The sequence below is a fragment of the Ammodytes marinus genome (assembly GCF_949987685.1).
Source record: "Ammodytes marinus genome assembly, chromosome: 9".
NCBI lineage: Eukaryota > Metazoa > Chordata > Actinopteri > Uranoscopiformes > Ammodytidae > Ammodytes > Ammodytes marinus.
In genome coordinates, this window is record NC_137213.1 from 8,850,440 (window position 1) to 8,862,939 (window position 12,500).

The 12,500-nt window shown below is 44.0% G+C and overlaps 1 protein-coding gene across 4 annotated transcripts in view; it reads right to left on the minus strand.

The window, feature by feature from the left end:
- Positions 1 to 5,647, minus strand: part of rnf220a (ring finger protein 220a) — a 159,371-nt gene extending 153,724 nt beyond the window's left edge. For all 4 annotated transcript variants that reach the window (XM_080034870.1, XM_080034873.1, XM_080034871.1 and 1 more), the window contains exon 1: positions 4,954 to 5,647. In XM_080034870.1, the coding sequence (XP_079890996.1) occupies positions 4,954 to 5,608 (655 nt within the window). In that variant the 5' untranslated portion in view covers positions 5,609 to 5,647. The remainder of the gene's footprint in view (positions 1 to 4,953) is intronic.
- Positions 5,648 to 12,500: the final 6,853 nt, after the last annotated feature.

Here is a 12,500-nt window from a genome sequence, read left to right on the forward strand (position 1 = left end):
CCCTCGTACGCTCTTTCCCCTCACTCTGTGCTAGAATAATTTGTATTTTTCTTTTTTCCTTGCCCCACCAGCAATTTCTGGTCATTTTTCAGCTACATTTGTGTTCTCATGGACCTTTTTTTTAGCCTTATTTTACTCATATTTTCCCATCCGTGTTGATTGCGCGCATACCAAGAATGTCAGTCGGCAAAGGAAAACAGAAAAAGCAAAAGAAGAAAGACGCGGAAGCTGTGGGTGATGCGTTCAGGGTCATGTTCAGTGTGAATCTCTCAGCCTTGTAAATGTGGGGAGCGGAGAGAATGTAAACAAACAGACTACAGCTGTCACACACTAATGTGGGGATGATCCACACACGCACGCACACGTGCACACACACGCACGCACGCACGCACGCACGCACGCACGCACGCACGCACGCACGCACGCACGCACGCACACACACACACACACACACACACACACACACACACACACACCACAGGAAAGAAGGGAGGGAGTGAAGGAAGGACAGAAAAAGGATGGAGAGATGGTGGGAGACAACAATAGAGAAGTAAGAGGCAAAGATGATGGAATGTGTTGAATGCTGAGGACCACACACACACACACACACACACACACACACACACACACACACACACACACACACACTCACAAACACACACACATTGGGTAAAAAAAACATCAAATCCCCTTCACAAACAAACAAGTACACTGCGAGAGTGGATTGTTTGATTTGTCAGCAGTCCCATTAATTCCAATCACACATCCAATAATTCCATTCTATGTTTAGCTGTATACGCACAGCCCACCCCTGCTCTGTACTCCTTCATACTTGTGCTTAAACCTCACTATGTGAATACAGTAAATGCTAATAGCATTTTGCGATAATATGACACGCATAGTCCTCTTAAGGCATGATAGGGCCTTTATATGCAGGTTTAGCGGCTGACAGGTTAGCGGGTTTGGTTAACAGCCAACGTGCCTGCCGGTGCAGTGGGGGGATTTGGGAGGGCTTAGCATAGAGTATGGGCCACTGTTGCTATAGGAGTGGCATGCGGCAGCCTTGACAGAATTGCATGAAAGTTAGGGCTGTTTGGATGGTTCAAGTTATGTTCAGACTGAAGCATGAAGATTCAGGATCACCTTCACGCCAGGGATTAAATAGATTGACAGTTGATTGTAAGAGGATACTAAAACACATACATTCAAGATGTAAATGGATGAATGCAAGACAAATGAAAAAAAAATAGTTTTTTCGAGAATGTGTATCAGATGTCATATGTGGTCAATTGAAATCTATCTTCAGCGAAGTTCTGTGTATAATAATGTGGGTATCTGTATAGGAGTAAATAACACCAGAAAGTGACTGGCATATTCGGTTCTTTGGTCCGATGTAAGAAGACTTTGACTCTGGCTATAATTTATGCGCATGGCAAGTACCATATGGCCAAGCTTGGGGAAAGACTGTGGTTACGGTTAATAGCACGGTGGACATTAATTGCTGGTCTGTGACTGGATGTGAGTCTGGTCCCCTCCTTGAAAGTCAAGACATGCTACAAGTCCATCTATCACCCTAACCTCAACACCCTACTTTGCTACCAGCATTGCTACATATAGCGCACACTTCTCCCTGTGTCGGCACCGAATGTTGACTTTGGATATAAATTCAGAGGTTTGGAATCTTCCAATATGGACAGAATTCCGAGGGATACTGGATTAGCATAGGCGACATGATCGCGTATGGAGTTCTGCGGACGCTGACATGAACAATTGCGAAAGTGAAAGGTATAATTTTGACTTCAGGAGAGTCACATATCACCGTCCACTAAATGTTAGCATGTGTTCATGCTAACCAAATTGTCAAATGCAGGTGCAAAATCTTGCCAAAATGCACTTTGGTCTTCCAGAATTAGCTTTTAGTTATTTATCAAGACTCTATGCAGGCCAGTAAGTATTGTACCAGGCAATATGAAGTTGTGGGAAAGTAGACTTCAAATTCTAACATTATGATTCAAATTCATGTGATCGTTACGTTTCTGGAAATCCCATACAGTAACGTTATCGTGTAAAATTAGACTGTGTGGAGCTTCAAGAATAGAAAGCAAGCAACATCGGTGTGTTAGCTGTCAGCTGTAAACACTAAATTACAATCAATCATAATTCATTATTTTATTAGAGCAACATCAGCACTTTAATGACATCTATAAATCTGTCCATGCACATGCTAGCAACACAGTTAAGGTACTGATGTAATGGCACACATGGCTTCAAAGATCACTAGCAGGTTGTAAATCTACACCGTCATGCTTACACTGGATGTGTCCTTGTGAGTTTAACCATGTTAACCATTGAGCAAATAACAACCTCAAGTTATACCTAAGCTATCAAGAACTAAAGTTTTGGAAACAATTAAATCAATATCTAATGGGTTGAACTATTTGCTGGCCAGCATTTAGATTGTCTAACTCTAACTGCCTATAAGGTTATGTGTTTCATACCAGAATATGTCGATGACACTGTAGAATCCAAGAGCATTATAAAGCTCTTTTCAGTGTGAGATTTCCAAGAGGTATGTGTGAAGCGGCGCGGAGGCTGCTAGTTAGCTAATGTGTGTGTGAAGCCGCGAGAGCACTGTTCTCATGGGATTGTACCAAAGTGTTGTTTGTTCTTCACGCCTCCACTGGATCGCCAAAACCAGTGAAGGAGAACCCATAATTCTTTGCTGTAAGCAGTGCCTGTGCACATCCAATTGCATTAGAAGCCTATGGTAGAGGTGGAGAATACTTGTGCCAAGATTTAACCTGATTAGATACAGATTCAGCCGTTCCAAAAGACAGCACAGGAGCCGCTGTGTAGCCATCTCCCTTTTTTTCTATTTCAGGCCATGGTCTTAGCAATCATAAATCTGCAGTGATAACATGGCACACATGGCAGTGACATACCCGAGACTCGACAACCACCGTTCTCCTGAGCAAGGCACTTTACCAGTGCTCCAGGAGCTTTTGCTTAAAGCTATGCACAAACGGAAAATGTGTATCAAGAATTCAAAGTTTCAGCTAGTCTTCAGTGGAATCAGTGGAACTCAATCAATCCATCGCAGAGTTGTCATTTATTTATTTCTCTTCTGCCTTTGTTGTTGTCCTTTACCCTCTCTCTCTCTCTCTCTCTCTCTCTCTTAGTGTGCTCTTTGATATCTTTCTTCTCCTTCCTATTCCTCCCTCCCTCGCCAGCCAGCCAACCATACGGGTCTCTTTTTCACAATTTCCTTCTCCTTATTCCACCCCTCATCCCTCTCTCTTTCTCACCCTCTCCGTCTCTCCTGCGGTGGTCTTTTTATCGGATCAGTCTCAGGTCGTCGCCTCTGTCTCTCATGTGTTCCATCAAGGATTCATCCCTCAAATGCAACCTCCCCCCCCCCTCCATTACACACACACACACACAAACAAGGGCTGAACTGCCACACGAAAAAGTGGCAGAGGAATGAAAGAAAGAATACAGAAATAAAGATAAAAAATTGCGATAAAAAAAATCATACCGAGAGCGAAAAAGTGGCGAGAGAAAGACTTTCTCTCTGTGTTCAATTATGCACAACAGGCACACCTCTGTCTGTCTCTCTTGCTCCTAATTTGTCGCTGAGATCCGATGCAGCTTGTTGACATGTGTAGGAGATGTCGGTGCTCATGCTGAGAGCTGTTTGTGTGTCTGGAAGAGTGTTTGTGGATGCTTGTGGGATTGTGCTGCTTGGAGCTCTCACAACCCCTCACCCACCTCCCTTTTTATGAAAGACACACACACATACACACACACACACTCAGCCTGCCAAGGTTTTTTTTTGGTGTGTGGGTAAATCCGTTGGCACCAGGGCTAGCCAGCATGGAGCTATGATGAATGCTGATGGCAAAGAGCATGGCCGGTCTCTAAACCAGTCACTCTCTTTCACACACACACACACACACACACACACACACACACACACACACACACACACACACACACACACACACACACACACACACACACACACACACACACACACACACACAACACACACAAACACTAATCAGATTCCCAGTGCGTGAGGGCCAAATGGCATCCTTCCACTGGTGAATGCTAATGTGACCAGCGGAGCTTGTGGGCTTGTGAAACAAGGATAGGGAGAGCCAGGAGAGATGATGACAACAGCACATAGATGGGGTTGTTTATTGGGGTGTTTGATTCTAGTGTGTAAAATGCTGCATTATTGTACCAAGTTGTACTTTGTTTTTTATTTGGGAGGCAGATTTAAAGTTGGCTCTATGTGTGCTTAAGTGCCTTGCTGTTTTGGTTTTTAGTATGCGTCTTGTTTGAAAGTTTAATTATTAAAGCCGCCTGCAGAATAATCCTTGATTATGGTAGTTTAAGTTGTTATAGCAGTTTTGATTTAAAAAGTATAGGAAGTGTGACATTGAAAGATCCTGCAACCATTGTGTTTTTAAGGGTGTGTCTAATAAATATCAGATACCCTACATCCCTTAAAGCCTTTAAACAGAAGGAAACGTGATGTGTATAGCATATCGGGGAGGATTTGTATTTGCACCAGAAGAGACTATGAGAACAATGATGTGTAAGTTTGAGTTTTTGATGATTCGTCGTAATATACTTACTAATCTTTACAGATGGCTGACAAATGCATACAGTATGTAAGGAAAACTCGTACTAAATATTTTGTCAAATTTTCTGTTTTGCAAAAGCCAGGTGAGAGCGCTGTCTAACAGGTCTAACAGGGGGCTCCAAAATGTAGGGGTTCAATTGGGTTGAGATCTTTGACGGTGTAGACCATAGCATACGGTTTGCATGGTTGTCATACTCATTAAATGTATGCCCTTTCAGATTTTTCCTAACATTTGTCACCCATCCGTAAAAGATGTGGTTCTAGTTTCTGTATGTATGTTAGTGCTATAAATTGCTACTCACAGCGCTCAATGCGGTCCTCGGGGCTGGAGGAAGTCTCTCGATCGGACAGGAGGCCTGACACGGCGAATATCTTCTTCCCACTGTCCTCCACAGCTTTCAGGGCGCTGCTGGGCGAGCCCCCAGGGGGAATTTGGGAACCGCCAAAGTCATACTCTTTCCCCTCTGCATCAGTGTACCGCAGGTGGGGTGAAGCATCTGCATCCAGGCAGCCTTTGAGGCGCTTGGCTGGAGTGAAAGCAGACTGGTACCCGACCGGTGCCCCGTCCCGATCCTCCTGAGGTGAGGCGAAAGGCCTGAAGGCGCCGACACCACTGTGATTCAGCATGCTGATTGGTGAGCAGTCCAGGTTGGGTGGGGCAAACTGATGATGGAGGTGGAGGAGGGATGGAGGGAAATCCCTGTTGGGGAAACCTGGTGGGACTCCACCTTGGCGGTGGTACATTGATGCAAAAGTGTACGAACCATTGTTGAATGGCAAATGGACGTCTTTCTCGACAGAAACCGGGACGCCAAATGGACGTGGCTGCTGGCAGGGAATTGAAGCATCTCGAGAGGCTTCAGCAGTGGAGGCCAGGACCATCAGGGCCGGGGAGGCCAGGGGATTGGGCAGGTAAGAGGAGCTCTCCATCTTGAACGCTGCCCTGTGGAGGTCCATGTTTGGACGGTAGTAAGAAGCCGTTATGAGTTTGGAAGAAGCGGAGATGGTTCCTCCTCTCTAGGATTAGGGACAATGTCCAAGACCCTTGGAAAGGGTTGAAGGAAGGGGCTCAGAAAGGAGCCCGGAGAGTTGAATGCAGATATGTTATCTTCAGTGGAACTCAGATAAGTTAATTTCTCTCCAGGAACAATGTAATTGAGCTCAGTTCAGTGCAGATCATTCCGTGCCAGGTAAGTGCCTTTGGGTATGATCAGTCCTTCACAGACTTCACAGTCTGTACCACTTCAGTTCTAAAGATAAATACAGTGAGTCCTTAATAAGAAGGTTTTCCACTTGGGTAATCAACAGTACATGCCTCCCTCTTGGAGAGTTTGCTGGTTGTGTTGCCGAAGCCGAACGGTCTGCGGAGGGTGGACATCCGTTGGTCGTCAAAGCTGGTTCCTCATCTTCATGGGGTCGCCAAACTGAGGAGACACCAAAACACAGGGATTAGTTTCAAGTGCTAAGTGTCGTTTGGGACTAAGTTGTAGTTCAATATCCACCAATCAAAAGACAAAACAATTCATGACGCTTAGAACATTTTCCTGAACATTTGAAGCGATGTAGTTGTGATGCAAGTCACACGGACAGTGGTACAACATACTCTGCAAAGTCAACCAAACTGGGCAATGTGACCTCTGTGAGTTCTACTCAAACATGCAAACTATGGTAGAGGATGATTACATCTTTTTTTAGATGATTTGTGGTTGGACAAGACCTAACCTTTGACAGATATCTTTACTGCAGTTTGGGGGATTTTGGAAAGCCCTGAAAAGATCAAATCTGTGCTGACATCTTTCCTCAATGATAAGTACTTTCAGAGACTATAGGCGTACTGCTTTCTCAACTGACAAAGATCAATGTCTTGCCCTCGGTCTGTACGTAGTGGAAAGGAGGAAAGCTGAGTGGAACCTTTTTTTTATAAAGGAGTTGCTGGAAGCCAAGGCTTGAAGTCGAAGCCTTTGGGAGGGTGAGTGTTCTTAAGCGGACACTGTTGTTTAAGCCACAAATTCAGAGCCTCTTGGGAGAAAGTGTCCTCAAGTTGACACTGTTGTTCAAATCCTGTAAATCCCTGCCCTTTGACAAAAAGCCAAGAACTATTTCAAACCCAAAACTTCTCCCTCTTTCCCCGACCCTTTTTGTCCTGCTCTTTAGAAGAAAAAGAAAACTTCTCCAAACTGTTTCCACATCACATCTTTCCATTCCGATCTCTACAGCCCACCAACGTCTCATCTCTTTCCAAATGTCCCCCTCCTTGTCCTCCATCCTCTTAATCTGTCCATCTCCTCCTCCTCCTCCTCCCCATAGCACTATCTCTCCTCCCTCCCTCCATCTCAGATCTGGGTCTAAGCCGCTTATTCCTACCATCTCCCAGGATCTTATTGGACCAGAACCACTTGTCTTAAGATAAGGACACACACACACGCACACACACACACACACACACACACACACACACACACACACACACACACACACACACACACACACACACACACACACACACACACACACACACACACACACACACACACACACACACACACACACACACACACACACACACACATCGGATAAGAGGCTATGTGGCTCAATGTTCAGCTTGACACCTGACTCGGTGGGGCGAACACACACCACACTCTTGCAGGCTATGCTACTCTCTCTCTCCTATCTATCTATCTATCTATATATCTATCTAACCACTTTTAATTCCCCAATTTTTACTATCTGTCCTCTTTCTTTTTTTACATCTCCCCTGTCAATCTCTCCTCCTCTCCTCTGCTCCCTCCATCTCTCCCTCCCTATTCCCCCTCCTTCCATTCTCCCTTGGGTGATTCCGATGGGTGATATCATATCAGTGCTCTCCATCTGCCGTCCACGAGCCAGAGGAAATCTGACTGAGTGAATAAATTAGCTGTACTTGACCCCGCGACCCCACCCCGGCATCCGTGGCAACAGACTAGAATCTCTTCCCTCCCGAGGATTAGATCGGAGCGCGCGATTGGCCGGTTTGGAGGAGCACGGGGAGGCAGCCGATGAAACGAACAAAATAACATTTCGGAGATTTTTATCCCCAAAGGGCAATTTGAAGGTGGCTTGTTGACTTGTTAAGCACCCTAATATGGTAAGATTCAGAGCAAGGTAAAGATGTGTTGGTCATACATAAGTGATTGTGGGATTTTGTGCATAGTTTTCGATTAAAAAAAAACATAAAATCTAATCAGTTTACATGCAAATAGGTTATCATGATGATGAGATAGGTTCACCGGTTTGATTAAATCAGATAAAATTAAATGGCATTTTGTGCTATGAAAAGGTGTAATCCTTGGTCCTATTATCATTTAAGTCCTCTCTGCCGTCAAAATTATACACCAGTGTGACTTGAAAAAGGTCAAACTTGAAGTCATGTGCGCACACACACATACATGAACACACAACAACAAACACAAATTTCGCACAGTATCAAGTAGCGACCGGGCCCGCTCTAGACGAGCTTCAAAGCTGCGTTGACTAGCAGCCAACATCAAAGGAGAAACTCCCTGGGAAATGAAAGGAGAAAATCTTTTATAGCTATCAGCTGTCCACAACACTCATTCAAATCAATTTCCAAACCTGATCTCGGCTTTGGCACGCTCCCCCACCTCCCACACACACACTCAAAAAGACACACACACACACACACACACACACACACACACACACACACACGCGCGCGCCAATAACCGCCAGGAGGAAGGAGAGGGCCTAGAGATGAAGAGAGAGGGGGAGCCGTGAGATGTTTTACATTACCGCAAATGTACAGTAGGCCTGTGTTCAAGTGTTGAGCACGGCTTACGCTAACATGCTCCTGGTCTGGACAGATGCCACAGAGTCACGTTACATGCCTCTCTTCCCACTCCACCTCCTCTTCTTCTCACCCTTTCCTCACTATACCTACCGCAATCCATCCTGGAAATAGCACCTTGAAAATGTAGCCACGGGGAAAAAAAACCCTCTACATCCCTTCCTCTGTCTATCGGTTTACTTACTCCCTCTCTCCTTCTGTCTTTCTCACTTTATCTCGTACTTGTGCCCTCCCTCCGATCGTTCGCTCTGTCTATCGGATCACGCTTTCTCCTGTGTAACCTCTAAGAGTAGGAGTGTGTCTGAGGTGTTGATAGCGAGGTAATACACTGATAAGTACAGGGATATTTCAATTTTATTATCATTACCCAGCAGGCCGAGAGGGCGGCGAGTGAAAGGGGGCCGCCTAACGTGAGGCAGCCAATCCAATAAGAAGGACACTGGATATTCCCCTTTACAGGCCACACCAGAGGAAGAGGACAGGAGAGGAGAGGAGAGGAGGAAAGAAGAGTTAAGGAGAGGTAACAAGAGGATAGGAGAGGTAGGGGGATAAGGAGATGAGAGGAGAGGAAACGAGAATTAAAGGGATAGTTAAAATAACTTTTATTTTCAGCTTGTTGCCTCAGTCTTGGGTTCAAGACAAGGCAGCAGAAACCAGTCCTTTAACGTGCATGTCTGGAAAATAAATGGGCAAAGGGTGCTCATTTGCTAATTAGCTTATCACAAACACTGGTAGTCAATGGGAAGTATTAGCCTGCCTCTTCCGATGGTAAGAAGATAAACTTTGCAACAACACTAAAAGGTCCCGTGTGATTGCTGGGACTTGTTTATTTACTGCGTTAGTTTGTCCTGACTGCTAACAGTCGGCGGATGCAGGCTAACGCTACCTATTGACTACCAGTATTTGTGATAAGCTAACTAGCGATGAGTGGCATTTGCCCATTTCTTATTCAAAAATGCAAGCAGAGTTCAAGTAATAGTTTCTGTCGCCTTGTCTTGAACCAAAGTGAGGCATTAACTATTCTTTTAAGGAGAAGCTAGGAAACGAGGAGAGGAAATGAGGAAAAGAGAGGAGAGACGAGGGTGTGATGTCAGTGCAAAGGCTAAAAAATCCCATCTCCATGTGACTGACACAAGCTGGCTGCCTTCAGGCCCGGTGGTCTCGTGTGCACGTGTACAAACGTAGACACACACACAATCACACACACATACAGGAGGAGGCCTCTAGCAACTGATACCTCTGAGCCTCTTCAGCTGTCTCTCAGTCTCCGCATATAACTTTTGCTCTTTTATGGATGCTTTCACACGTTAAAAAAACAACATTATTCTTATGTGTAATTTACAATCAAATCTGACTGAACTTGTGAGAGCAGAGGTGTCACTGAGACGTTACAATTGGGCAACGCTTTTTCACCTTATCTCTGAAAACAACAATCAGAATTCCAGATGACTGACGCCTGTGCATATCATCAATATACAAGTGCAATTACATCTAGCGCACACGCGCATAATGTCACTCGGTGCCACTTACAATCCCATTTGCCACGGAGGGGATGCCACCCACACATTGTCTGACACCGGGCTATATGCATTTTATAATAGAAAATGTCACAGGGGAACATTTACCACGCTGTCATAATTTGATTACATAGTGCAAGAATGATACAGCTGTCGGCGCGATATTAAACACAAACAGCGAGCGAGGCTTTTCACGTCAAATCTGCACTCTAAGTGACAATGTTATGCCAGTCGGCGGAATTGCGGTGTCAACAACAATGTGCTTAAACATCATTCTGATGATGGGGGGGGATTTCACTCAGGAAATATGAGCTATGGGTGATGCAGGAAAAGTCAAGGATTCCATGTGAAATAATTGGTAAGTGTGGTCATAAATATTATCATTGTTCTTTAAGAAATAATGACAGATTGTTATTTTCTTGTTTGGGGAGCTCAGAAACTAGACTTCAGGGGTTGAAGACAGTGTTATGGCGTCATTGTGGATACAAAATGTCACTTCAGGCCTACAGTGATGACAACGATGATGGTTTCATACTAAAGTTGCAATGCAAACCTTTTTTCTAAAAGAAGAACTTACAAGAAACTCTTCAAACAGGGCCAAATAGACATTATTTGTCAATGTCGCTTTAGTTTACACACATGCTTTTACTGTCATATGAATTTTTTTATGCGATTTTATGTGATTCTTATGTTGTTTTAACTACAATTGTCTGTCACTGTGTGATAGACTATAACGTTATTTGAATTGAATTGAATTGAATATGTTTTGCCACCCTCAATGTCTTTGTCTTCCATACGTTACAGTGGATGCCTTCGTTGGAAGGAAGCAACATAAGCAGTTATGGGTGTCGGGATCAAAACAGTCATAGGTAAAGTGGGCTCCAAATAACTACACTAAGTGACAAAGAGCGCCTATCCAAGCCTTCCCTTTCTGTTGACTGGTGGGAATAAATATTTTTCTTGCATGGCTGCCCGGAGTGTGTAACCAACGCTTTTGCTGTTCCAACGCCGCACTCAAACTTGTCACACTGAGTTTTCCAGTGTGACTTTTAGTGAGAAGCCAAAGAGGGAATCCAATTTTTCGTATAAAAATGTCTTGTCGACTGTGACTGTGTTTGACTGCTGAGACTGTCGGTGAACGAGCAGCTCAAGACTTCTTTTCTTCCTCCCTTTCTTTCTTCTAATGGAGACGGAGAGAAAAGCATGTCAGAACCATAGGCCTGTCTGAACCTGTGTGTGTGTGTGTGTGTGTGTGTGTGTGTGTGTGTGTGTGTGTGTGTGTGTGTGTGTGTGTGTGTGTGTGTGTGTGTGTGTGTGTGTGTGTGTGTGTGTGTGTGTGTGTGTGTGTGTGTGTGTGTGTGTGTGTGTGAGAGAGCACCGGTCCATGGGTATATTTAGAGATTGTTGACAAGCGTGAAAGTGCCACTCACTTTTATTACAAGACGGGGCCAAGCTGTGTCGTTCATCTCATCTCTCCCACACACCAGATTATGTATAGACAATTTAAAAACACAACACACACTCGAGATGCCTGTTATAACTTGATACATATAACCTGCCAATGTCTGAATAAATACAATTTGATATTTAATCAGGAGCGATCTAAAGTATGCAGTGCTAAAAAAAAGGTAAGAAAACAACTCTACCGAGAACAAAATGTTCATATCCAACAGTCCAGAAACTTCAGTTAAAGTGTACAACCTCTAAAGTCCACCCTGACTTTCTTCTGCCATCCTTTTACTTTCACTGTTCTTCACTGCTTCTCCCAAAAGCCTTGGCAACGTCTTATGTGCGGGGTAATTACAGCACTGTACATTTTAACCACTATAAAAAACAATCACTTTTTACAGGCAACTAACAACCTTTTGGACAACAGAGCAAGGTAAACCAACACAGGTGCCATAACTCGAGGTAGAAAAACAATAAATATCGTAACAACCAAAAATTAAAATTAAATGTTTCTTATCGTTGAAAAAATACATTTTAAACCATATTCGGGGATGTAACACACCCAATCGTAATGCAGCAATGGGTTGAAAAATGCCAAGCTATCATGAAACAAGGCCTTGTGTCAACATTTTGAAGTTTTGCTACATCATTTTTTAATTATGTAATGAGTTTGGCCTACTCTGAAACCAACTAAGATGTTCTCCTAAACTCTCTCAGTTTAGCTGAAAAACCTAAAAATGCCCTTTAGTGAACACACATGGTTTCCACTGCGCAGTGTGCTCTCATGATGACAACCCTTATGCATATCACTGCAGCTCGCAGTATGACTTAACACTGCCGAGAACCAAAGACTTTGCCTTAACCTGAATGAAAACACAAATATGTGTATAATAAAATAAAATAAAATAAATGGCTCGTTTTATTTTCTTGGATTGGTCCTTTAAAACCGATGGAAATAGACTATATTATTCCAGCACTGCAGTAAAAGACCAGACCATTCTGACTGCTCATCTCACCAGCCAACAGACAAAGAAAACAG